The 27618-nt window shown below is 37.2% G+C and overlaps 5 protein-coding genes across 5 annotated transcripts; 3 read left to right on the top strand and 2 right to left on the bottom strand.

Moving 5' to 3' along the window:
- Nucleotides 1-261: 261 nt before the first annotated feature.
- F5B22DRAFT_616574 (prefoldin subunit) lies at nucleotides 262-1661 on the top strand. Its single transcript, XM_047975596.1, has 4 exons — nucleotides 262-579; nucleotides 678-802; nucleotides 872-1064; nucleotides 1167-1661. The coding sequence occupies exons 1-3, from the start codon at nucleotides 448-450 to the stop codon at nucleotides 999-1001; spliced, it is 387 nt and encodes a 128-aa protein (XP_047828478.1). The 5' UTR covers nucleotides 262-447; the 3' UTR covers nucleotides 1002-1064; nucleotides 1167-1661.
- F5B22DRAFT_616573 (uncharacterized protein) lies at nucleotides 1662-4439 on the top strand. Its single transcript, XM_047975595.1, has 3 exons — nucleotides 1662-2075; nucleotides 2180-3516; nucleotides 3579-4439. Exons 1-3 carry the CDS (start codon nucleotides 1935-1937, stop codon nucleotides 3781-3783), a joined length of 1683 nt encoding a protein of 560 aa, XP_047828477.1. The 5' UTR covers nucleotides 1662-1934; the 3' UTR covers nucleotides 3784-4439.
- Nucleotides 4440-7831: 3392 nt separating this feature from the next.
- On the bottom strand, nucleotides 7832-11565 carry F5B22DRAFT_324072 (uncharacterized protein). The gene is made up of 2 exons (XM_047970727.1): nucleotides 11546-11565; nucleotides 7832-11483 (listed from the first exon to the last, which is right to left on the bottom strand). Exon 2 carries the CDS (start codon nucleotides 11341-11343, stop codon nucleotides 7906-7908), a length of 3438 nt encoding a protein of 1145 aa, XP_047828476.1. The 5' UTR covers nucleotides 11344-11483; nucleotides 11546-11565; the 3' UTR covers nucleotides 7832-7905.
- Nucleotides 11566-14419: 2854 nt separating this feature from the next.
- Nucleotides 14420-15004, bottom strand: F5B22DRAFT_648933 (uncharacterized protein; the record flags this gene model as incomplete). Its single annotated transcript, XM_047979094.1, has 1 exon — nucleotides 14420-15004. The coding sequence occupies one exon, from the start codon at nucleotides 15002-15004 to the stop codon at nucleotides 14420-14422; it is 585 nt and encodes a 194-aa protein (XP_047828475.1).
- Nucleotides 15005-16271: 1267 nt separating this feature from the next.
- On the top strand, nucleotides 16272-18242 carry F5B22DRAFT_658045 (uncharacterized protein). Its single transcript, XM_047980095.1, has one exon. The coding sequence runs from the start codon at nucleotides 16351-16353 to the stop codon at nucleotides 18037-18039; it is 1689 nt and encodes a 562-aa protein (XP_047828474.1). The 5' UTR covers nucleotides 16272-16350; the 3' UTR covers nucleotides 18040-18242.
- The last annotated feature ends 9376 nt before the right edge of the window (nucleotides 18243-27618 follow it).

The raw sequence follows: 27618 nt of genomic DNA, 5'->3' as shown, positions 1-27618 counted from the left end.
GCAGTTCGAGGGAGGACGATGGGAGGAGGGGAGGATTGGGCGGGTTGATGTTGTGACGTTGAAGTGTGCCGCGGCCAGGATAGGATAACGGTGTAGCTGCTGTCGCCTGGGGAGATCCATATGGATCTAGCCTGATTGAGATGCGTCAGGGATGCGTCGTGGAGGGGTCAGACTGGCCGGGACACGGTGCAAATATTGTTATACACACTGTATCTGGGACAGACCTCTCTGCCACGTTCTGGTCACTCTATCCATTGATGGATCTTATACAATACCTGGGCAATCCACCTACCAAGATCTATATTTCCTAGATTGTGGACACGTAATTCACAAAATCAAGGCTTCCAAGACGACCACGTGATTCGTCTCTCAAGCGAGGTTGGAAAGAAAACTCATTATTTGACCGTCTATCCCATCTGCGAAAACTACAACAGAGACTAGCCCACCATGGCTGAAGTCCAAGCCAAGCTCCAGGCACTGTCTGAAGAGTATCAAAAATTGCAGCAGGAGCTACAGACTGCTGTCGACGCCCGCCAAAAGATTGAAGCCCAGAGACAAGAAAATGTTGGCGTGCAAAATGTGAGTCTGATTGTCCTCGTCTATGCAATATGTGTCTTGCTTCACTGGCTTCTTCGTTTGCTAAGGCTGGGGTCTCCTCACTAACCACTTGAATACAGGAGTTTGACAGATTAAAAGACGGCGAGAGCATATACAAGCTCGCCGGGCCCATCTTGTTAAAGCAGGACAAGGTAGAGGCAGAAAGTACTGTCAAGGGACGACTTGAATTCATTGGAAAGGAGCTGTGAGTAGCTGCGCTATAAGAAGAGTCTCTCGAAGGGAGGGCACTTTGCTAACGTTGTGTCACGGATAGTGAGAGATCGGAGAGTCATATCAAGGAGATAGAGGAGAAGCTGGATAAGAAGAAAGGAGAGATCATACAGACTCAAGCCGGCCTTCAAGCTGCCAGCCCTGCTCCTGGAAAGGCCACAGCGAAAGCTTAGGTATGGGACGATGGATTTGGGGAACTACGCCGCCCGTACAGTGACGAGGCTGCCCCCCGTCAGGTATGATAGCTTGAGCTAGTAAATGAAGCTTCCTCTACCAAACAAATACCTGTTTACCCCTGGAAGCTCATCGAGGTTTACTAAGACACATTGTTGTTGCAGATATCAAAACTCGGAGCGTATTATCGTGTCATAGCCATCCTTTCCACCTTTGTGTGAGATACCAACCCAATGAAAAATAGTTTGACTCTTTTTGACTTCTCTTCCCCCTGTATATCAGACACTGGGACTACCATCGACTCATTTTACAATGCCTAGGTAGGCAGGCAGACAGGCAGGCATTGCAAGATTTCCGCTCTTGGTCAGCTACTCATTTCAGACCCATGAGTTCCCTATCTCTGATGTTCCCTACAATAAGGAGGTATTTGGCTTAGCAGATAGGCTTGTGGTAGGTCCTTATGTTAGTGCCTATGTGTTCCCGAGACAGACAGGCTTTTCTGCGCCACATCTATGCAAGGAATGACGTAAGTCAGATCCAAAACCTGCCCCGCCATGTGGCTTTCACGCTAGAGGAGGGGCGGGCAGGGGCGGACAACCTTGATGGGCTCCCGCTGGAGCCTGCATCTGAGATCTAAGCTGGAAGTAGAACCAGCGCGGCCGGCCGAAAGCTCTCTGCATGGGCTGTCTTGCTTCATGATCCAACACATCTACCACGTAGTTCTCTTATCCTGGCGGCCTGGCGATCCCCCGTGTTCACAGTCGCCCATCCTCATTCTCATCCTCCTCGCATCCTAGTTGTCTTCTCACATCATCGTCTCTAATTGGTATTGACACATCACCCATCTCTGTTCCATGGCCACGTGGAGTGTATCTTTTTAGGCTGCCTCGCGTCCTCGCCAACCAACCGCGACCGCGAGCCGATCCGTCGCCATGACTTCACTCACTGGCGATGATGGCCCCGGCCGTCCGTTGAGCGTGAAGGAGATATCGGAACGAGCGCAGGCCTTTGAGTGGAATGTTAATATCCCTTTCAAGCATTGGCTGCGCACAACGCAAACACTACAACAGCAGGTGAGGCACCATAACAAGGCCACAACTTGGCTGCTTAACCGGGGTTGTTATCGCGCACTCGGCTCCGACACGATTCTGACACGATTCTGACATGATGGGAACAGGCAGACATGTATCTTAATGATCGCAACTTTCCCCAGGCCTATCTTCTCTATCTCCGATATTCAACCCTCGTCGTCGACTTGCTCCAAAAACACCCAGAATACAAGACATCTCCAGAAGCACGGCAGGCCCTCAAGAAAAAGTTTCTTACAATAGATGTTGTTTTCAGACACTTGGAAAACATTAAGCCCATATTGGAGCGACAATACAATGCCTGGAAGGCAGCTCAGGCCAGACTGAAGGCAAAGTCTGACCACCGCCGACAGGGTTCTGCAGGGGCGCCGAAAGATTCCCCCACGTATAACAAGCATGCCTCGAAAGACCCTGCCTTGTCGTCTACTAGCCACCTGTTGGATGCTGGTGAGCATCAGGACCTGGCTGTTGAACTAGCACAGAAGGAAATTCACCGACGAGATGCGAGTCGAAGAGCAACAAGGAACAATGGCGAAGTTCTCCGGGATCAACAAGAACGACGTGCTGCTGGTTTTTGGGAGAGTTGGACCCAGGAACTGGCCGACCAGCAAGTAGAGGATGAAAAGGAGTTCCGCAACCAGATGGAGTTGACGAGAATGACTTTGGATGGAGACACGGACTTGGCCCCTTCTGAGTCAAGCCGGCAAACACCTCGGCCACCCAAGTCACCATCCGTTCCCAGCTATTCTTACCCGAAGATAAGTAGATCCGAGCCAGTTGAATATAGTCCTCAGTATCTCAGAAATCCCGAAGCTCCATTGCCCCAACCACCTCGGCCCCCTAAACAGGAGCTCATGGACCACTCCCCCCTAGTTCCTGAGCGTCCAGCAAAGACACCATATCCTCACCAACCACTTCCTCGTACATACCCCGACACTGAGGAATTGCAAGAGCTTCCAAGCCGGCCTCCGAAACTACTTGATGCTCAGAAAGAGCCACAGCCACCAAAGAAACAATCAACTGTTGCATTCAAACCCGCCGCATACCTTGAGAATGGTGACCCCATCAGACCCATCTTTCTTCCGAGACAACTTCGCCGCCGATTTCTTGAAATCGCTTCGGACAATACCAAGCGTGGCCTTGAGATGTGTGGCATTCTGTGCGGGACCGCTGTTAATAACGCGCTATTCGTGCGGTGCTTGCTTATTCCCGAGCAGATATGTACCACAGATACTTGTGAGACGGAGAACGAGGCTTCCATGTTTGATTATTGCATGGAAGAAGATTTACTGATGCTGGGTTGGATCCATACACACCCGACGCAGACCTGTTTTATGAGCTCTCGAGATTTGCATACCCAGTCTGGATACCAGGTTATGTTACCTGAAAGTATCGCGATTGTGTGTGCACCAACGTCTCAACCTTCGTGAGTGATGATAAATCTCAACTTTAGAGTCGTTTCTCAGCTGCTAACATTATATTAACCAGCTACGGCATATTCCGATTGACGAACCCGCCGGGATTGTCACACATCCTCAACTGCACGCAGTCATCTACATTCCACCCCCACTCCATAGACAACCTGTACACTGCAGCGGAGCATCCTCCAGGCCACGTCTATGAACATGACAGTCTCGACTTTTATGTGCAGGATATCCGACCCGGCGCTCGCAATGGCGCCGTTCCGAACTAGAAATTCTAGGGCATCAAGTTGGAATCAGTCGGACACCACAATACGGAGTCATGTGGGCTATTTGGGTGCTTTCCTCTTCCGGCCCGCCGCTGGCCAAGCCAGAGAGCAGCAAATTGCTTGCATTTTCGACCACCTTTGTCGACGCCACAGAAGTTGCGCAAAATAAAGAAAATGAATTAATTGATACCAGGAGTGTCTCTTGGTTTTGGGTTTGGTTTGGTGTTTTTTTTTTGTTTTTTTTTCCCCCGCAAACTCGACTTGGCATGCGCTTGATACCATACCAGTTCGCAAGATAACAAATTATCATCGGTTTTATTACCACATTAGCACGGAGTTTGTGATGGGGTTCGATTTACCTCGCAGAGAATGGGGTTATTACCTAGACCTATCGCGCATTAGCTGGCGTTCTTTTGTTGTTGGCTTTGTAAAACTGGCTTGTGAGTGAGGGATGTCATTGAGCCTGATATGAGCCTGAACTGAGCATGATTGATTGATTGAAACTGGACTGGACTGAATAAATGAATTCGAGTGCACTGCACTGGAATGCACTTGATTGCGAGTGCCTGATGTACTTAGTTTAGTGTATGAAGGGAGGAAAAGGGAAAGAGATGAAGCTGTGAGGAATAGGAAGGGAATTGAACACTGTGAATACTGGACTTGTCTATTGTTTAATACTTATTGTGATATGAGTCTCATGTCGTAGGCATTCTATCTTGTATGTAGGCAGAGAAGTAGCTAAGGTCTCTCTGACATGGATGATATGAGGAGATAGGGGTGATGTGACATTGCTATTGACCTACGTAGATTCTTTTTAGATGAATTAATGATCCATAGTGCTGTATCCCTGGCTGAGGAGTCGGGAAGACAGGATTATAAAGAGTAATATTGGCTTTTCAGGCTTCTCTGTCTGTCTGTGCCTGTCTTTTCAAAGTAAGGCATAGAATCTACCTAGGAAGGGCTAATGTAATTAACTTATTCAGAAGGACTTATTGGACTCTATCGATGTATTTTTTAGTGTCATATTGTTATAATTATCATTATATCTGGGATCTCCGGATATGTGCGGTTTGAGATGGGAAGGAGTTATATATACCTCTTCTCGCACTTTAGCGGGCCGTGAGGTGTGCCAGAGTGTTTGAAAGATCACTTCAAGTACGTACGTACCTAGGTAGCTTTTTTACACTTAGACAACTCAGCCCACAATGTATAAATAGGCAACCGAGCTGTGTGTTCCTGAAACCTGGGAAGCTGAGCGCGAGTATGCATACAATCTGACTATTTAGGTAGTGCACTGCAATTTTAGTCCCGAAGAAGAGGAGGAGAAGGGGAAACAGCGTGGCATTCAATACCTCCCTGGCTGTCTGCCTAAACGCATGCTTAGTTAGGACATGGGGAAAAGAAGCCTTCCTTGGGGCTAAAAATGCAGTGCAGTGTTTACTTTTACCACGGCGCATCTGCATGCTTACCTGCATGTACCTAAGGATCTGGGGTACCCGGTAAAGAAGCCCCTCTGGGCGCTAAGAATGCAGTGCATATCGACCATGATGCATTTGGACTCAACCATCATATATCTTATCCACTCTCTTTTTTAGATCAGCATTGATTAGAGCTCGGCGTGATGAGATTAACTTGAATAGCTTAGAAATATGAAAAAATAGGCGTGATTGCCTTGTGGATAGAGATATATGGTGCAGTGGATGAGGGCCCCAGCCTTGAGTGTTCCGGGGTTATGCCGGAGGTTAAGATCCTGAGGTTTATTGGTTGGGTTGTGTCCGTTCAGCCTTCCTGGGAGAGTGAGGTGTTTGAGGCTGTTCTTGATGACCTCTTTGTACGGGCTAAAAATGCAGTGCATTTGGAGTGATTGGTCTTAAAAACGACATTGGATGTTGAGCTGAATCACCTGACGTAGTGACTAGTCCTTGTTGAGTAGATTTTTTCAGCTGCAGTTAAGGTCTGGGCGTGAACCAGACGGGCGGTATCCATTGCTACACGCACATACAGCTGAACCTACAGATCCTCTCCGGCTATGGGCGCATGCCCAGTAGACCAAGCAAAGTGTTGAAGCCTGTATAGAATACGTAGAGACCTGAACTGACTATGATCTGATTGAGTGAAGTTGTTACTATCTAGAAGGGAGCAGGTTTCCCACACTGCCTGCCAATTAAGCTAGATAAAGGGCTTTTGACACGACGCATATGACCAGACGAAAACGGCTCTGATCTAAAAGTGATGTGTCTACGGCAAAAGAGAGCAAAGGCATAGCAGAACAGCGACGCGTTGCAGATGAGATATGCTACTACGGGACCTAGTTGCGGCGAGGCCGGACAGTGGTGTGGACAGATAAAGAGATCCTCTGTTAAGTGATCCTGAGGATCGGGAGAAATAGGTTGTAGCGCGGTCTCACAGGCCTGGCAAGTCTACTGTTAGGGTTTCCAGGCGAAACGCGGTAGGTGTTTAGAAGTATGATGAATTCATCGAAAATATCTGGGGTCTGTAATACCTGACTGAAGTATAGTCGAGGATACCCAGGGATATGCACCACTGTGGTTCCCCGAACATGCACGAGGGAGGGCGCCGTGGTACGAGTCAGCATCGGGCACAACAAGGCACGCGCTGTAGCAGGTGCGGCGTAACAAGTCAACAAGCCATAATTCGTGCAATTCTACAGCTGGTAGAGACGCTCCTGTTACGTTTCCTGGTGAAGTAGCTGATTAGTTCCTCTGTAAATGCTATCCTATCTGCTTTGGAAAGCCTGTTGTCACGCTACGGGGGCTACTTCGCTTGTAAATTACGGTACATGACTGAACTTCGTCTTTTGGATTATATGGGAGCTTGAGCATAGTATTATAGCACACAAAGCTTACAGATAGACGCGATGCGCTCGAATATTGGTGATTTGTGGCTTGATAAGTGTACTACCAGATGATCGTCTCAATACCACTCTGTAACCTCGAGCTGTTAGCCTCTTATGTCAATTGCAATGTGTGCTGTGTCGCTAGCATACCAATCTCAGTCTTTGGCCCTAACAATGCTGTAGGTTTCGGACTTCCTAAAATCAAGTGTCCTAGTTGCCTTAGCCCCCTTTTGGCAATGTTCGTTAAGATTTATCTAGCATGAGAATTACCATTTAATAGGACCAAGGCATTGCTTCCACAAAATCCCATCAATTCAAACTTAAACCGAATGTTGTCCACTTGCAACTTGAGGCCAATAAAGTGGGTGAAGGTAGGTTCAATCCATTCCACGTATATTTTTCGGCTTCGGCTTTGGTTTTGGTGACGGCGGTCGCGGAGGAGGGGACGGAGGTGGCGAGGGCGGCTGCGGCGGTGGTTTCGGTGGCCGCGGCTTTGGTCTCGGCAATTGCACTTCCCAAGTAAGCGAATCATCTGGCTCGGTGAGAGCTCGTTCTCTATTTCCCATTTCGAGCCGGCGAGGAGTAGAAGCGAAATCCTTGCCCAAGGTGAGGTTTTGTTGTTCACACGTTTCAACCTAGCTGGAGGATATTTCCATTATCAAGGCCGAATGGATAGAAAATAGAAAAAGGCAGACTTAGCTCGGACAGAGTGATCGTGCTGGGCCTCGAGTCTGGAGACCTATTTAACCGAAGAATGGGTGTAGTCACGTTACAGCAAACTGCAATGGTTTCATGGATAAACGCTGGGACCAGCATCTCTTACACATTTGATAGGTTAGACAGGTGTCATTTGATAAGTAGAACATGGTGATTACAGTGGATTGCTTTTGTAAAAACGTGGGGTGGAGTTAGATCCTATTGGCTCGTCTGATTTCATATAAAGTATTGTAGTAGTGCAGTGCAGGTAAGGTCGCTTGTGGACACGGATTTGCATTGAAGCGACGTTTTCTTTCATTTTCAGCTGCTATTATTTCGCACATATTCGCGTTGATTTCATTATCCGCACATACACAGAACCTCAGGGGCAATGCAATTCCACTCATTACTATCACCACTTCTAGACCTTCGTTTTCAATCATCTATTTTTGCTATTCTGGGGTCGTTATGCCTTATTCGATACAAATTCACTCTGTCTGAGTTCGCAGTTCGGCCTATTTTGATATTGCAGACCCCTCTCACCTTCACCTAAGGTCATATTCCCTGAATAACTACAAATCTTTTTTGGACGTTACCACTGAGGTATTTGATCTAAGGAGCGTTGAAAGTTTCCACATCAAAGTCCATAGTAGCAGAAATGGATATAGAAGTCGCTGCATTCTGTAAAGCAACCGGAATGTAGGCATGTTTTTTTTGAGCACTTGGCGGGTAGTTGCAAGTTTCGCGACGATATCCAGCGTATCAGGATGCTCCTCGCCTAGGGTTTCCTGCCGGAAATTGAGGACACCAAGCTGGATCTCAAACGCTTCGGAATATCTCCCTTGGGCGCAATACGTCTCCGCCAGTTCTTCCATCGTTTCTATCGTGTCAATGTGTTTCTCACCCAAATGCTCCTTGCGAAAGTCCAACACTTCCAACTGGATCAATTCTGCTTCATTATGATCCCCTTCCGCGTAGTGAATCGAACCGAGTTCCGCCATGCGGGCAATTGTATCGACATCCCTCTCGCTCCCCTCTTCCTTGAGCATTTGGAGCATGTCAATGTATAACCTCTTGGCCGAGTTAAACTGCTCGCCAGCATAATAGGTAGCTGCAAGGCCCATCATGCAGCCAACGGTATCTTGGTGCTGCCTACCAAGCACCTCTTGTTGTAGTTGCAATACCTTAAGATATGTTTTCTCAGCATCTTCGAGTCTCCCTTGGGCAAGGTATGTTGTTGCAAGATCTGTCATGCTTCTAAGAGTACCGGGATGCCGCTCGCCTAACTGCTCTAGGTAAAACTGCAATACTTCAACCTCGAGCTCCTCTGCTTCGGTATATCTCTCTTCTGCGTAATAAATTGCACCTAGTGTTGCCAAAGCCAAGATTCGAGTAGGATGACGAAAACCTAGTACTTTCTGTTGGAACTTTAGTGCGGTGACCATAGTGTCCTCAGCCTCTTGATACTTTTTCTGTGCGAAATTCGTGGTTGCAAGCGCTACCATGGCTGAAAGTGTATGTGGATGCTGTCTACCAAGTACATCTTGTCGAATTCGTAGAACGTCAATCTCAAGCCTCTCTGCCTCGTCGTATTTCCGTTCTTCACGGTAGATTGAAGCAAGTAACGCTTTGGCTGTGCAAGTAAAGGGATGCGTTTCGCCCAGTACCTCACGCCTAAACTGTACTACATCGAGTGCAAAGTCTTCGGCTCTATCATGCTTGCCCTGCATTTGAAATGTTTCAGCAAGTGATGCCATGACCATCATCGTATCAATATGTCGCTCCCCAAGCGACTTCTGCAGGAGCTGCAATGCATCGGTTTCGATACGTTCAGATTCATCATATTTCTCCTGTGCGCGATAGATAGCTGCGAGCAAGACCCTGCTCTCTATTCTCTCAGGGTTGGTGATAGCAAAACTTTGTCGTTGTTCTAACACATCTACTATAAGCTTTTCAGCTTCATCATATTTCCCTTGCTCGTACAATGTCACTGCAAGCGAGGCCTTAGCCCAAATAGTGTCGGGATGGTGGGCTCCTAGCAGCTCTTTTCGAAGCTGTATTATAGTAAATTGGGTATTCTCAGCTTCTGAAAATTTGCCTTGCGCACAGTATGTTGTTGCAAGTGACGCCATAGCACCAACGATGTCAGGATGATGCTTGTCTAGAATATTTCGTCGTAGTTGTAAAACCTTGACCTGGATTTCCTCTGCCTCGTTATATCTGCCTTGTGCGTAATATGTTGCTGCAAGTGATGCCATAGCCGATACCGAGTTAGGGTTACGCTCACCAAAGCATACCTGTCGTAGCTGTAAGACGTGTAATTCATCTCTCTCTGCTTCATTATATTTTCCCTGAGCGCGGTTCAATGTTGCGAGCTCTGCTAAACTTTCGATTGTATCAGGGTGGTTTTCTCCAAGGACTTCTTTCCGCAAATGTAATACGTCGGATGCGATTTTCTCTGCATCATGGTATCTTCGCTGGTACCGATAAATTTCTATAAGCAATGCCATAGCTGAGATTGTCTCAGTATGTAGCTTGCCGAGTACCGTTTGTCGGAGTCGTAAGACGTCCATTCCCATCTCTTCTGCTTGGGCATACCTCCCCTGAGCACAATATGTCGCAACAAGTGATGCTATACTATCAATAGTATCAAGGTGTCGTGGGCCTAAGACATCCCGTCGTAATTGTAAGACGGCGGAAGACAATTTCTCTGCTACTTGATATCTTCCCTGTACGTGGTATGTTGCTGCAAGCGATGCCATAGCCGATATCGTGTCGGGATGCTGTGTACCGAGAAGCTCCCGTCGGAGTTCCAAAATATTGGACTCCATGTTTTCAGCCTCGTTATACCTGCCAAGTTCACGGTATGTCGCTGCAAGCAATGCCTTGCTTCGGATGGTATCTTGGTTCCGTTCGCCAAAAGTCTCCTTTCGGAGCTGATATGCCTTCTCGTCGATCGTCTTCTTCTCCCTCCACCTGCCACGGTCGAACAGATACATCGATAGACGTGTCAGTAAAGAAGATACCCTCTCTTCCCTTCCATGCGGTTCCACGGAGACAACCACTTGCAGGGCATGGGTGATGTATTTCTCACATTCATCCCATGTTCTCGGTGAGCTTTCTGGAAACAAGCTTTCGATAACCCCAAAGGCCAACTCAACATAATCGATCTTCCTATCTTCTTCGTACGCTGTTATTCCATAGAGAGTTGCTTCCTGGACAAGTTTATGCATCTCGTAGGTCGAGTTGCTGCTATCATCTGCCTTTTTGCTGAGAAAGGAAAACTCCTGAAGTCGGGTAACAGCATCGATGATGTCGTAAGGATCAGAACTGCGTTTACTGCTATCTATTTGACCCTGGTCCGGTTTGCCGTGGATGATGTGATGGGCGGCCTCGCGTATGACCTCGAAGGGAATATTCCGATTGTCCATGAAAGCAAGCACGTACAAGATATTGTATGCTAACGGTTCCTCTTCTCGGAAATGTTCTACTGAAATGTTCCATGTTTTGAGGATGCTATTTGGCACCTGAGATCGCCGATGTCGATCAGGTTGAGATCGTTCTAGGATTTTCCAACGCTTCCTCCTGTTCTGATACTCTGCAAGATAGGTTGCCATCGGTATAGAAGTCCGGCGTAGGTATGCCGCGGCTTGGGATACAGCAAGCGGGTGCCAGCTCAGCTTGTAGAGTAACGTTTCGATATCACTTAACTCATAGTCGGCAGCCTCTTGATTTCTAATGGTGGTAAAAAGCTTTTTGGCTTCATTATTTGTCATATTGGCAACGTTGATACCTCGAGCAGAGCTGACGAGGGTTCCAACGATGTTTCCATCACGGCTTGTCCAAAGAACTGTGCCATTGGTGCCACTTGGTATGAACTGCTCTAGGTTCTGCGCATGCGTTGACGCCGAATGATTACATACGCCGAAAAGTTCCAAGTTGTCTGCATTGTCGAGGATCAGAACCCATTTTGGAGTCGATTCAATATGCTCGCGAACAGAATGCAGCATGTCCTCGCTTTTCAGGTTTGCAACACCAAGCTTCCTTGCAATCTTTTTGTAGTCATGGATGAAAGAGGTCTCGGTGTCGGCATGGACCCAAAATATGGAGCAGACGGGATCATTACAGCGTCTATAGGCATAGTTGAGTGCTATTTGGGATTTTCTATGTTCAATCAGTATAGTTTGTAGCGCAAGAGTACACCCTTCTTACCCTGAGCCGCCCAGGCCCCACAACGCGGCAGATCTGTATTGAATCGACTCTGGAAGTAGCCTTTCCAGTTCAGCGGAGACGTCGCGGTGGACAAAGTCTTCGTTAGGACTAAAAGGGATGGATCGAACTACGGACGGAATGCTGGCATGAAGCGCGTCTATACGTCGTAAGTCTCATTTGTGGCCCCGTCAGTGCCCCGTTGCGTAAGTCTCTAACCTTTAGATCCATGAAACGTGACGTTCATCGTCCCCGCCGATAGATCGTTCCCAGCGAGAATATTGCGCCCGTCGATCGAGTCGAAGGCGCGAGTGGGAGCCATTCTACGGGGATGCGGTCGTCCACTTCTGTACGTTGGGTCTTGTATCTCGATGAAGTAGAATCAGCAGCATAGCAACTCTGCATAACTAATTGTGGGTATCGTGGCATCAATTGCGGCATCAATCGCATGTGTCAGGCTGCAATCAGGCTCTGGACACAGTCTGGAGATTGTGCACGGGCCACAAGGGACATGCATCTCGTTCCCCCAGGATCCCGTTTACATCCCCAGCTGCGCAAAGTCACAGCTGGGGTTCAATACAGGCATGATATTAAGCCATCAAACTATTAGGGGGATCGAGGAAAGCAAATCTAGCCCCTCCAGCGTCTGTGTCCCTTTCAAACTCCCGCTCGAATGGCGGCTCACTACCTAGGTACATTTCCTTCCGTAGAACTTCATGGTGCTGTTCCAAGCATAATTCGCGTAGCAGCCCTATTATGAACAACTACAAGAAACCGTATAATCACTTGTAGACTACTGGCGGTCAGATCAGACGCTTTTCGCCCACCCCCACTCTAGGCAGGTGTCAAGCCGTTGATCATTTCCCCGCAATCAGTGATATAAGTAAGTGGCCATTTTCAGACGTCAGCTCTGTTCCATTAATACCTACTTACTGTACTTAGTACCGTACTGGCTCGCTTTGGTATTTGGTACGGGTTGGGTAGCTGAAACCCTACCTGAGAGTTAGTCTTTCGACATTAGCATTCGACGATAAACCGCTATATACAGCCCTCTTTTATATATATACGATCTTGGGACCTTAATTTAGCCGGTCCTTGACTCCACCCAAGTGTGATAACAGGCGTTAGAGTAGCTGACTCCATTTAACGACAACATAGCTATCCCACACGCTATAGAGTAATAGCGATCATTGTTGATAATCCATAGTAAAGCTGGATTTTGAATCCGTATTGTTCAATTTAAAATATTTCAAATCATTTTCCGTGCCACTAGATCTACCGTATTTACTGAGATTATATTCGCAACGCGCTGTTGAGATGATCAACGTGGCGCTTCCTCTATCAGGAAACTCAGCCCTAGGACCAAATACAAGATCATTTCCCAGCAAATTCTACCTTGTTTAGGGAAAGACTACGTTACACAATCACGGCGCGTTGTGAATGTAATCTCAGTAAATACGGTATGGGGTATCTAGTGCATGAGGGTCTTGCTTACCTACTCCCCTGCTTTGCAGGTGGTCAAAAGATAGCAACTATTTGCGTGCAGGGGATTATTGTGCTGTTCGAAAGTGGCCTAACAGGGAATAAGACGCAGTTACATCGGGGGCTGTGAAATTGTCACCATACAGTACGCGTGTAGGCGGCCAAGTTGCTGACTTGACAAAGTTCTACTTTGGTATTGTTGTGGTTTGATCCTTCTCTCCTTTTCTGTGAAAGAAATGCGTTCTGGTTGGACATGAGAGGTAATGGCCTGTTCATGATTTTTGATTCGCGGCGTCATGGTGTAGTACAAGAGGAAAATTCAAGACTGGATGCCTTTGTGGACCTTCCCTGTGACATTATCAAAGTGTATAGTACGTAAGCCGGCCCTGCATGTATTCATATGAAGATTTGTAGGGTTGTCTGCTTCGATCTCTCCAGTTACGTCACATGACGCTTGCAAGAGAGGCGTGGGTGATGAAGCTCTAATTAAGCCAAAACTTAGTGTAGGCAGTGCAAATAACATGCCAGAACTAGATGTTATCAAAATAGAAAGGGAAACCCATTCTAATAATACAATTCACAGTTAAGGAAACTATTGTGCTTAGCCCGCGCATCGTAACCTCCATTTAAGAGATAACCAAGCATTTCCGGACAAATAACCTCATAATTCGATTGGAAGAAATCATGCAAAGTCTTGCTTGTGTCCCATAGCCTACCCTTTCCATCGTCGAGATACTGGCTTTCAAACAAACGAGACCTACATTATCTCAACTTCCCATCTCAAACCGGTGTGCCCCCATTGCTGATGATCTCACTGATTCCGAACCATCGGCGGTGAGCTCGGTCAGAGTGGGTACCGGTTCACTTCCGGGGAGAATACCGGGCTCTGTTTTGAAAGGATCCTGACCACTTGGAGTATAGTAAGAATAGTGGTAAGGATAAGGGCTCTCTGCGACACCCTGTGAACCAATTTGGGGTGTAGCCTGACTAATTGCATTTGTCTTGTTGTGACGGCGTCGCCAGAGCAGTGACCAGGTAATAATAGCCAAGGCCGCTACTGCACCCACAACAATCCCAGCAATGGCGCCTGAGGATAGCTTTGTTCATCCGGGCTTTGTTCATCCGGGATTTGCTCATCCGGTCTTTGCTCATCCGGGCTTTGTTGCAGGAGGTGTTGGGGTTAAAGTTGTTGAAGTTGCTGAGTTCGTTGAGTCTGTACAAAAGTTGGTGATATAGTTCCCTATTCTATCGACACCGACGAGAGATTCACTTTTGGTAGGGTTTGCTGCCCATACAGTAAACTCCCCCTTGTCCTGATTTAGCATCACGTACGCCGAGGAAAGAAAGATTCGTCCCAACTGACTCATATCGTTCTCATTAACTTGTTGAAGAGAATTAACGACGAGATTCGAACGAGAATAATTTGCTATGATTGCTCCTGTATCGTTCAGGCCTCACGAGCTCGCTGCTCGGTATATGAATGGAGGGCCCCCCTTGAATCTTGATGGACGGCTCTCTGCGAAACGGCTCACTGTCATCACTGTACAGCATTGTGTAATATTCTAGACCAAAGGTGCGATAGCTGATAGTTGTCTCTGTTATCTGTTCGAACTCTTGAAAATAGGGGTCGTAGTGTAGACTCATTAACCCTGGGTTTCCTGGTGTAATGTAGGAAGAGAAGCCACCACCTGATGGAGTGACCATACTCGCAATTGTGCCATTTGGGAAGTGAAGAATAATATCATCTATTGCCAAGAGCATCCCCGTCGGGCAGTCTGGTCGTATCTCAAGGTCCTGTGTGTAAGGCTGGCCTGCCACCTTGGCCTCATCATATCCACCAAATACAAGAATACCGTCTAGCTGCGCATTGTCATCGGCTCCAGTCAAACCATAGAACACAATCCAAACCCGGGAATTGCTATGCTTTCCATCTTTGAGAGCGGGGAGAACCGTGGAATTACTTCCCAGTCCAAGGCCCATCATGGGTTGGTAACCTTGTTCTAGCCAGTCTGATAAGGGTGAGTTTATGGCGAAGTCGTCGACTGATACATTGTCGTTGAGTTTGAAAACATTAGTGTATAAAGTAGAGGGGGGATAAGGGGCGCCATCAATAGGATTGGGATTGTCTAGTGGTTGCTGTTTCGTGTCTGAACTGATAGGAGAATACTGACCACCATGCCATGTAGTACACCCAGTGGTGGACTTGGGTGCTGGATCTTTGGGAGCGGAACAATATCAGTTAACCCCATATACCAGCGTGTTGTTTAGTGGCCTACAAAGATAACTTGGTTATTAGAACTAATCCGACATATGTGAATGAGCTACGAGACGTTGAACCTACCATTGGGGTAGAAAAGCAAGATTCTGTGGAGGATGCCCAACAGCTAGCTCAACTCCTCTCGCTGTGGTGTCGTTGGATAGAGTACTATTACTAATGGGTATAGCGATTGGATAGGGAATACATTGTGCAGAAGCGAAGACACTGGTACTGGCGACAAGACATGTCAATAGTAGGCCGGACACTACCGCTTGACGAGCCCGTTGTTGGTTGAGGAACCGCATGAGTTTGGTGAACTAGAGTTCACGAACTACCTACTCCGTTAAGTTGGGATTGAAGAAAGGGCGGTGTTGAGTTGTGGTGCCTCGAGGCTGGCTATGTCTCCTCAACTTATTATGAATGACAGACAGATTCACGTCCTACTAGATAGAGACTACCCAGACGACAACATCGTTACATACTTCCTACCGCATACGTGTATTATTACTCCTAATTCCTTCTCGCACACATACATGACACGCATACTGTTTAAGGTGCTCCAAAGATCCTTACGAGAATGAGGGCAACCTTCGAATGCAAGTGCAATTATTCTCAAACCGGCAGTTACTTGTGATTGCTGCCAAGCGGCCAAGAACGTCAAATCAAAGAATTTCATGTCAGCCATTCACACTATCAGACCGCCGCAGCGCCCTTGTTCGTCATCTTTTAACATTACCACCAACCAACTGGGATAGCCCCTTTTCCCTCATCCTGTAGCATTACCACCCACCACACCTTACAACGAGGCGAGGCGATGAGCAAAAAGCCTGGCACTTCCCTCCCCCCAAAACACCACCTATTCAATCATCTAGAGGGGGGAGGTAGTAGTTTTTTTTCGCTCACCGCCTCGCGAGACTGGCAGACTGGGCACGAAGGGCCCAGTTTGGCCCCCGCCCCCCCAAATGTCCTGGCACTCCCTACACGAGATGACCCTTTTCCAGGTCTCTCATTTCTCTTTCGTTTGGGTCAAATGATTGCTGTACATTAGTTTCGGCTTCTTGCAGTCGTGATGCTGAGTATGAAGAGGCTGGTTGTTTCCACCCTCGTTTTCCTGATTTTTAGCCTAACCCTGGCCACGCTCAAACTGTATCTACCCGCTCATTCAGACAGTTTCTCGAGCTCGCAGTCCAGGTCAACAGAGCAAACCGCAACCACTACCGCTACCTCATCACTCGACGTTTCTAAGCCCGTGAAATCATCACCACTACCTCTAGAGTATTACATAGAGCCTGGTGGTGACGGAACCTGCTCTCGTTTTTCACCTTCCTATCTCGAAGATTTCCACGCGCATACCGCTTCGTACTGCAGTCCGGAATCGCCCGCACAACTAATATGTTTCCATCGATTCTCGGGTTTCGACGGCAAGACGGATTCTCTCTGTTATGCGCAAGGGGCCGTCCTAGACGCTAAAAAGGGAAAGTTTTACTTGAACTGCGATTTAAGACAGTTGTCGGATGAGGAAAAAGACAATGGTATCCTGCCGTTTGGTAGACTGCCCTCGTATTGGTACGAGACTGGCCCCGGCAATATTTTCTCAGCGGCTATCGGTGTAAGAGCGTCGAAAGATGGTTTAGACATCAAGGGGGAAAAGAGTGGCAATAAGGAAAAGAAAAGCGATCCGCAGAGCACGCCCCAGGCGGTTGCAACTAAATCGGCACCCTCTATAACACCTCCCAGGACAATACTTCTTCTGAAGCGTGAGGGTGATGGAAACACGTGGCACTGTCTCATGGAAATCTTCTCGACTTTTATGACATTCGATATCTTGCGCATTCTTGGTGGTGTATCCGGCGACCAACCGCCTCTTTTCAGAGACCCAGGCGACTCCCAGGACTCCCAGGCCATCGTCCTTGATCATCACTCTGACGGCCCCTACTTTGACCTGTGGACGTTATTCGCGAAAAGGAAACCTTTGCGACTCTCCGAGTTACTCTCCGATCAAACCACCGTCGACAACCTTGGTTTAGTTAATCTGATCATTCCTCTTGCTGGAAGCAGCAATCCATTCTGGAAAGATGATACAGAGGCAAGTCAGTGCACCAACTCCCCGAATCTGAACGTATTTAGCCATCGCGTGCTCGACTTTTATGGAATAAAACACCCTTCATCCCGTGGGCGGGGAGGCCCCATCATCGTCACCTGGGTGTGGCGCCAACATCGCCGTTTGAAGAACGAGAATACCCTTCTCGCCGAGCTCGGCAGGAGGAATTCACACATTACGGTTCGAATGGTCGACTTTGCTGCCAACCCATTTGGCGAGCAGATTCGCATTGCTCAGGAGACAGACGTGCTCGTCGGGGTGCACGGCGCAGGGCTGACCCATTCCATGTTCATGCGCCGGGGCGCTGGCGCCGTTGTCGAGATTCAACCAGAGGGATTTGAACACCATGGGTTCCGGAACGTTGCTGGGATGCGTAATCTCGGATACTTCCGCACCCATGCTAAGTCCATCACAGTAGAGAACTGGACCGCTGGAGAAACAGGAGAGGCAGTAGATAGCATGCAATACGGGATAAGGCGAAAGGCTGCCGGAGACGATGGCCACAGTGTCACCATGGTAGAAAGGGGGGAAAGGCTTGAAAAACGAGACTGGCATGACATGGACATTGAGATAGAAGAGGGTCGATTTTTCGAAATTGTAGAAACAGCTATCAAGTTTATGTATACTAAGGGGCCATGGTCATTGGATATGAATTAGCCTGGATATATAGGCAAGTGCTTTAGCTCAGTCACGATAATGAGATAAGTATTAGATATTTCGCTCAACTCGCCTCCTTAATGTTACGAAGCTATCTTGGACGCGCCAAGGGCCACCTAACTAAGATTATCAAGGACGTTTCCAGCCTGGGCATATAACTTCAAAACATCAAGTCCGTTTTCTCGCCACATTCAAGAGCGCATAGTAACCGTTAAGCCTAACCACCCACCTACGAACCACCCCACAATCAACCCACCTAAAAACGCGACGCGTTTCCCAACCACCTTCTTTTTTAACTTATAAATATCTCAACAACCGTACGGCTTCTTTTTCTCCAACCTATACCATTTTAATCCTTTTTTTCTCAGCTTTTTAGAATGGCTAACCATGCTACAGCATTACGCGCGATTTACGCTCTTTCCACTATCGAAAGCGGTAATAGTGTTAGAAAAGTAGCCCGGGACTATAACATTAATAGATCTTATCTATACCGCCGTTTCAAAGGCATACCAACCAAAAAAGAAGCTTATAAGGGCTAATAAACCCTTTCCAAAACCTAGGAAAAGTCAATAGCTAATTGGGCACGTACGTAAGGAAAACTAAACTTTACACTACCGATTTACCGTTTTAAAGCTTACGTTAAAGCTATTATAAAGGTTAATAACTATAAAATTTACCTTAAAAAGCATTAGTACCTATAGTTTTATAAACGTTTTCTAGCCTTAAAGGCTTTATAAAGCTATATTTATTACAGGTAGGTTAAATCTTAAAGGTTAGGTATAATGTTATAAATCTCTTTAATCTTATAATAGGTATTTAATAAAACTAAAGCTTAAAGAAAGGAAGAATTTCCTTCGAAGTATATATAGGAAGGGTATATAATATATATAAAGTATATATATTTTAAGGGCTTTAAAATATTATAATATAATAATTATTCCTTTTTCCTTAATTAAGTTATCCTTAACTTAATATATAATTAATTTATTAATTAACTAAGTATAAAATAAAAAGTTTAATTATATAAGTATATAGTATAAAGTATTATAATAAACGTATTAATATAATTTATTTATATAAAATGTTATTATAGTAAAGATATATAGGTATTAAGCTTATATTTATATTATAAATTATATATATTATATATTACCTTTATAGTAGAATTTATATATATATTCCTATTAATTATTTATTAATTCTTTCTTTTCTTTTTTTCTTTTTTCTTTAGTTACTATTAATTTTAAAAATTAGTTTTAGGTAAAAATTATTACATTACTTTTATTTTTACCTTATTTCCCTTTCTTTTTTTATTATATTTATATTATTATTATTATTATTTAAATTATATTTCTTAAGGATAAAAAGGGAAAGGATAAAGCCCTAGCTTTAAAAAGCAACTATATTATTTATAATAGTAAAGGTAAAGTATTACTATTATTACCGTTATTTAAATATAATAAAGATATGGATAAAAAGCGTGCTAATAATAAAACGCTTATATTATTACCGCTAATACTACTAATACCGCCTTTACCAAACAGCAATAATAACAACGACAATAACGACAATAATAACGATAATAATAACGGAAAGGGCGGTTTAGGCTAAGGCTACGGTAGATCTACCAACCTTCTGCCTAATAATTATTTAAACTATAGGGGTAACTTAGATATTAAAGGTAAAAACCCTTAAAAAAACGTAAATAATCCGTAAAGATTAAAAATTAATATTATAAGAAGTATATAAATCCTATAGTTATATTATTAATGTTAATATATTATAGATATATTAAATATATTAAATATATATATTAACCTAACTTTAATTTATTTTTAAAACTTAATTATTTATTTAATAAATCTAAGCTTTACTAATTATTATAGGTATATTAAAGTATATTAAATATATAAGCCTATTAATATTTTTATATTTATATTATATATAAATTGTTATTTATTTAAATTTAACTTCCGCTTATAATAGCTTTTAAAATTATTTAACTTATTAAACTTTTTAAATAGAATTAATAAGCTTTTATATTTAAAATAACTATTAATAACATTTAAGCTATAAATAATAATAAAATAAAACTTTAATTTAATTTATTTAAATTTTATATTAATATTATAATTATTTAATATTACTTTATTAAATTATATTTATACCTTTTTTTAACTTATTAAAGTTATTTTAATATAATTAATAATTAAATTAATAAAAAGGTATAAAGCTATTTTATACCTATTTTAAACTTATTATATATTATAATAATATTATATTTATATTTAAATAAAAGTATTTTCCTAATTATAATTATATTATTATTAAATAATACTTTATTATTTATAATATAATTATACCTATTTTAGCTAACGTTATAAATAACTTTACTTTATATTCTTTTTATATATATTTTTAATATAAAAAAAATATAGCTTAATATTAAAACTACTTTTATATAATTTTTTTATATATATATTTATAGAATTTTAATTTAACTATATAATATACCTTTATTTTATTATTTATAGTAAAAGTAAAAACTTTTATAATTAAATAATATAACGATACCTAATAGGGTAAAGTTTATAATTAGATAAAGCTTTATAATATTATTAATTTTAATAATTATTAAATTTAACTTTATTTTATATATAGTTTAATAGTAAAGCATAATAGTTTTTTAACTTTAAGGGTAAAGGTTTAATTCCTTTTATATTAAAATAGTTAATTTTGTTTTTTTTATAATTAATTTAAGATTTTTAAAATTCTATTAAGCTTGCTTTATATTTTATATTAATAATATTAAATATAGTTTTAATTTATATCCAATTTATTATTTTTAATTTTCTTCTTTTATTTTTAACTTTATTATTTTTTAAAATCTTTAATTGCTTTTAACGCTAAGATATTAAATTATAATACCTATTAATTATATTTAAAAGGCTAGCTTTTTTATTTAACCTTATAATATTAATCTTTATTATATACTATTTTATTTATTATATTTTTAACCTTTTATTCTTTTAAATTATCTTTAAAGTTTAATATAAATAAATTATATTTATATTTAATAGTTTAAAGCTTAATTAATTAAATTGGAAAAATAGGGTAAAAATAAATGTATTATAATAAAAAATTAATATAATATACCTATAAATTAACTTTATTTATAATTTTAAAAGGTTTTATATATTTAAATGTTAACTTTTTATAATAAAACTTTATATTTTTTATTAATAATATAATTAAATTTTTAACTTTAAAAGTTATTAGTTTATACTTATTATTATAATGTTTTATATATTATTTTAATATAATTTACTATTGCTTTACTATTTTATTTTTAATTGTTTTTAATTTATTAAGTTATCCTTATATAGTTAGAATTTCTTTTAATATAAAGTTATCCTTAATAAATAATTTAAATTTAAAGATATAGCTATATAGAGCTTTAAAAGGTAACTTTTTAATTGTTAAATTAATTATTAAATTTATAATAAAAAAAGCTTATAAAAAAAGTTAAAGCTAATTAATTTATTCTTTATTAATAAAATATTATAAATAACTTTTAATTATTTAATTTATTTACTTTATTTAACTATTAGTCCTAGGGTAAAACGTAATTAAAAGGTGTTGTTTTATTTTAAAGTAATAATAAAGGTTAGATTAAAATTAGCTTATAAAAATAGTACCTTTATTTAAGATTATATTTTATAAGCTATTATATAGGCATTTAATTTTATTATAAAAAAGGATAGTTAATTTTATTAAAGTAATAATAGTATTAATTAAAAATAAATATATAAGTTTAATAAATTTATTAATAATAATTAATATAAAGTTAATTAGTTTTCCTTTATAAAAGGTTTTAAATAAACTTATAATAAAATTTATAGAAAGTTTTTATATAGGTTAATTAAAAATTGGTAAAATATTTAGTTTATTATATTTTTAATAGTATTTTACCTTTATCTTAAAGCAGATTATATAGGATTTTATATATTTTTAAACATTATTTTATATATCTTTTTAAAAGAATTTATAATATAGGAGTTTTAAAGTATAGGTTTAATTAAAGTAATTAATAATAGGTTAATTATAATATAATTTAATAAATTAAAAATGGAAGGACTTTTTAAAGGGAATATAAACCCTTTCCTTATAGTAAATTAAGTCTTTATTTATTAACTATTAAAGGTTTATAGCCTTTTTAGCTTTAAGTTAGTATAAAATTGCTTAACATTTAAGATCTTTTTATTAAACCTTTAAAATTAAATTACTTAGGTTTTTAAATAGCTTTAGGTTTTTATTCTTTTTAATACCTATAACTATTTATATTTATTTATATATAATTGCTTATATAAGAATGGTTTATTTAATAGGTATATATATAATATATAGCTTATTAGTTAATATTTTAAGGTATAGATTAAGGACTTTAAATTATTATATTATAATAATCTTCCTTTTTAATATAGGAAGGATATTTATATTAATAGGTAAAATAGCTATAAAATTAGGGTAGTATAAGGGTAAATTAGCCCTATTTTTTTTTACTTACTTTATATTTAATAATAAAGTTAAAAGGAATTAAATATATATATTAATAGGCTTACCTTTTATTTAACTTTAAAGTTTTTATAAATGTTTAAAAATTATTATAATTAGTTAATACCTTAATTAATAGGTAGCTTTTTTAAAGGTAATATTATTAATGCTTAAAGCAATTTATTATTATAAGTATTTTTTAATTAGGAATATTATATTATATTTTTTATTTGGAAAACTTATAGGAATAAAATATAACTAGTTTAAATATGCTTTAATTATTTTATTAGAATAGGTTACCTATAAATGCTACTTTAAAAGAATTGGTTTTTAATAATATTTACTTTTTAAGGCTAAAATATATAAAAAGAATAGCCTCCCTAAATGTAATTTAAAAATCTTTAAATACTTTTACTATAATTATATTTAATAAGATTTAACCCTTTTTTATTTTAAATGTACCTTTTTTTAAATAATATATTAACGCATCTCCCACTTGACCTGGCCACCCAATTGACCTGGCCACCCCCCTAGCCCATACAAGAAACGTCGGTGCGCTAATCACGTGATAATTTAATAACTCCACGAATACTACTCGTATAAAATAATAAAATATACCATTAGATTCGTAATAAAAAGAGCTATTTAACAGTACTCTCCACTAAATTCTACAATTTATATTCGTAGAGTTATTAAGCAATACGCTAAAGTAAGCGCTAAAATAATCCTTGCTTAGCGCCACTTTAGCGTATTGCTTTATATCTCGCTTAATAAATTTTATATAAAATAATAAAAAATACCTCTGGATTCCCCTTTAACTAACGGATTTAAAGGTACTAATTATTAAGTTGTAGGGTTAGTATTCGTAAAGTTATTAAAGATTGAAATAATGGGGTTTTATATAGGTTATTGGGGTGGCCAGGTCAATTGGGTGGCCAGGTCAAGTGGGAGATGCGTTAATAATAATATAATTTAAGAAAACCTATTTATAAAGTAGCAATAAAAGTTATAAAACCTTAAAAATTATTATAATTTTTATAGGAATTTAAAATAGGCTATTAATTAATTATATTAATCTTTAAAGGATTTATTTTAATACTTTAATTAAAAATAATATAGCTTAAAAATTTAATCTTTTTTTAATAAAATTAATACTTAAAAGGTTTAATATAAAGGTTTACTTTTTATAATTTTTTAATAATAGTTTAAATATATTTTATATATAATTTCCTATTTATAAAAAATATAAGGATATTATTTAAATAAATAATATAAAAAATATTTAAAATATTATTAAATGCCTTTTATATATAGTTTTAAAAGGTAGTAAAAGCGTTTAATAAACCTATAAGTATAATTAGAAATTTATAATAGCTATAATAAATATAAAAAGTTATTTTTATTTATTTCCCTTTTAAATATAAATATAATAGTAAGTATCCTTTAGGTTAACTTTTATAAATATCTTTATTTAAAAAATTCTATTTAATAGTTCCAAAATAAAGGGTAAAGTATAGTAATTTTTATATAAAATATAATTAAGTCCTTTATAATTTATATATAAATATAAACCTTTATCTTTTTTAAAATTAAAAAGGATAAATATTTTAATTAAATTAATCAATTTTTTAATTTTCTTAACCTTTAATATTTTATTTAACTACCTTTATAGCTCTTTAAATTTATCCTATATTAAAAGGTATATAGGATAATAGGAAATTATAACGTTTTTTTTAAATTTAATAGTTAAATTGCCTTTTTTTAAATAGAGGAGTATATTAGCTTTATTTATATTAAAAAAATTAATAAAGTTATAAAATTCCTATAAAATATTATTAAATCCTATATAAAATATATATAATTCTAATTTTTTTAATTAAACTAATTTTAATAATTGGATAATTGTTTAATAATATAATTTATTTTTATAAGCTTTTATAAATTAATATAAGGTAAATATTTTAAAGTAATAAGCTTTAAATCCAAGAAACTAGCAATTTATATTTAAATTTAATATAATTCTTTAATCCTTTAAAGTAATTTAAAATAATAAAATAGGGCTACCTTTTAAACAATAATTATAATTAATAGCTATATATATACGTTTAAATTTATAAATAATATTATAATCGTTAATTAATTTATAAGTAATTTAATAGGCCTTATATAATAAAAAACTATTACTTATAATATATTATAATAAAGGGGTTTAAAAAGGAAGCTTTTTTAACTTATAATAAAGTATAAAAGTAAGGCTAATATAATTATATTTAATATAAAAATCTAAATTAATATAAGTTTATAAAGGGGGTTTTTTTAAGCTAGGTATATAAATTATATAAGGGGTATAAAAACAATATATAATAGGTATATAAGGGGGTAAATTTAGCCTAATACCTTTTATTAACTTAAAAGGTATTAAACTTCCAATTTATTTTTTAATTATTTATTATATTTTAAAGGATTATAATATTTTAATAAAAGGGGGGTATAAGAACAATATAATAATTATTATTTATTTTTAACTTTATCCTATTCTTTATTTATTTAAACTTTTTAAATAGTTTATTTTTATATTATATAGTTTATATAGTTAGGATTTTGGTTTTATTTAAGTTAAGTATAGTTTAAGGTAATATAGCCTGGTTAACTATAATTAAAATAAACTATTCCTTTATAGTTTTTTTAATTTGGTTTATTTCCGTTATTACTTTATAAATAATTTAAAAAAGCTTTAAAGGGGGGTTAACTTTTTAAAATAAAGTTATTAAGTTAATAGTTTTTTTAATAATTAAAACCTTAAGAACATTAATAATAGCTATTATTATTATTTCTTTAATAGCTATAATTATTATTATTACTTTAATAATTATTATTATTACTATTACCTTTATAATTATTAATATAATTATAATTTAAATTACTATTATAACTATTATTATTATATCCTTTATATTTATTTTTATAATTATTATTATTAATAGTTTAGCTATTACTTTAGCTTTAGTTTATATTTATAAATGGTTTATTATTAATTTAAGTATTTTTTAATTTAAGCCTTTTTTTTTTATAATTGGCCTATTAGTTTTTATTTATTAATTTTTAATATTATTATATTATATTAATTATTTTAATCCTAGTTTTTAATAAAGGGTTATAAAAATTTATTAATTCCTTTTATAGGGGTTTACTTAATTTTTAATAGTATAATAAAGCTTTTTTACCTTTACTTTATTTTAAGTTTTAACTTTTAATGTTAATTAGGTATTAGTTAAAAAGTTTTAAGTTTTAATTAATATATTATATAGCTTTTTTAAATTATATATTAATGCTAGCCTATAGGAAGAATAATTAGTATAATAAGGTTTTAATTTAATTTAAAAATATATTTTAATTAAATTCTATTTATTTCCTTTTTATATATTTAAACCTTTTTTTTATAATTTAATATATATTCTTATAATCCTTATTTATTTTATTATATATATAAAGAATTTTAAGGGTATTAATTTTAAATTTATAATTAACTTTATAAAATATAGTTTTTAATTCTTTTATTTATTTTAATTATTTTAAATAGGTAAATTCTATATTAAAGGGGTTATAGTTAAACTTAAAAAGCTAATTTAAATTAACTTTTTTAAAGGAATAACGTTTATAATAATATATATAATTTAAATATAATTAATATATATAATTATTTTAATTATACTTTATATTAAAGCTAAATAATAAAGGGTTATTATTATTAGGATTACCCTTTTTTTAGTCTTAATAGTATTATTAATTGTTAGGGGTTTATAAATTATTAAGGTTAAAGTAATACTTTAACTTATTTAAACTTAATATTTTTAAATTTTCTTTTCTTTTATTCGAATATAATTTAAAAGGGGTATAGGTTACCTTTAAACTTTAAGTAACCTTCTTTCCTTTAAGAAGTTATTTCTTTAGCTTTATAATTTTAATTAAAAGTTAAGCATTTATTTATTATAATAATTAAATGTTAGCTTTATTTATTAGGTTAGGATTATTAAAAGATTTTAATAGTTAATTTTAGGTTTATTATTTTTTTGGAAACAAATTATATTAGCTTTATCTTTAAGCTATTATTAAAAACTTTCCTTAATTTAAGTTTTTTAAAAGAATGCTAGCTTTAATTATTTATTTATATATAAATATATTATAATTAATAATATTATAGGTAACCTTAAAGGGAAGCTTTAAAATTATTATAGGTAGGTTAAATTTTAAAGGTTAAATATAATGTTATAAATCTTTTTAATCTTATAATAAATATTTAATAAAATTAAAGCTTAAAGAAGGGAAGAATTTCCTTTAAAGCATATATAGAAAGGGTATATAATATATATAAAGTATATATATTCCAAAGGCCTTAGGATACTGTAATATAATAATATTATTAACTTTAAATACGTTAACGGTGCCTTTCCAATTAATATTAATACCTTTTTCAATTATTTTAATAATCCTATAATAGCTTTAATTAAACCCTATAATATTTATAACGCTAATAAGTTTGGAGTTTTTTTAAGCTATAAAAAGAATAGTATAATAATTAATAAAGCTTATAAAAAGGTTATTTATATAAAAGGACTATATAATTTTAAATAGGTAATAATATTAATAGCAATTAATACTATTAATAAACCTATACTATCTCTTATTATTTTTATTAATAAGTCCATTTAAAAATAATAGTTTCCTAGTTAACTAAATAGCTATTATTATAATTAGCACTTTACCTATTTATTTAAGGGCTAAACTAATTAAGAAATAGCTTTACAATAGTTAAATAAGGTATTTATTTTAAATATATAATTAAAAAACCCCTTTAAATAAAAGCTTTTAATCCTTAATAGCTATAATAATTATATAACTATTGAATTTATAACTTAATACCTTTTAAACTATATATACCTTATTTTTTTACCTTTATATTTATTTTATATACTTTAGCTATATAATTTAGGCCCGTTTTTAATAATTAAATATATATATAAAAAG

Source organism: Xylaria bambusicola (genome assembly GCF_022495145.1).
Source record: "Xylaria bambusicola strain CBS 139988 unplaced genomic scaffold F5B22scaffold_38, whole genome shotgun sequence".
Lineage (NCBI taxonomy): Eukaryota > Fungi > Ascomycota > Sordariomycetes > Xylariales > Xylariaceae > Xylaria > Xylaria bambusicola.
Note: the sequence above shows the minus strand (reverse complement) of the source record. Positions and strands in the feature narration are given on the sequence as shown.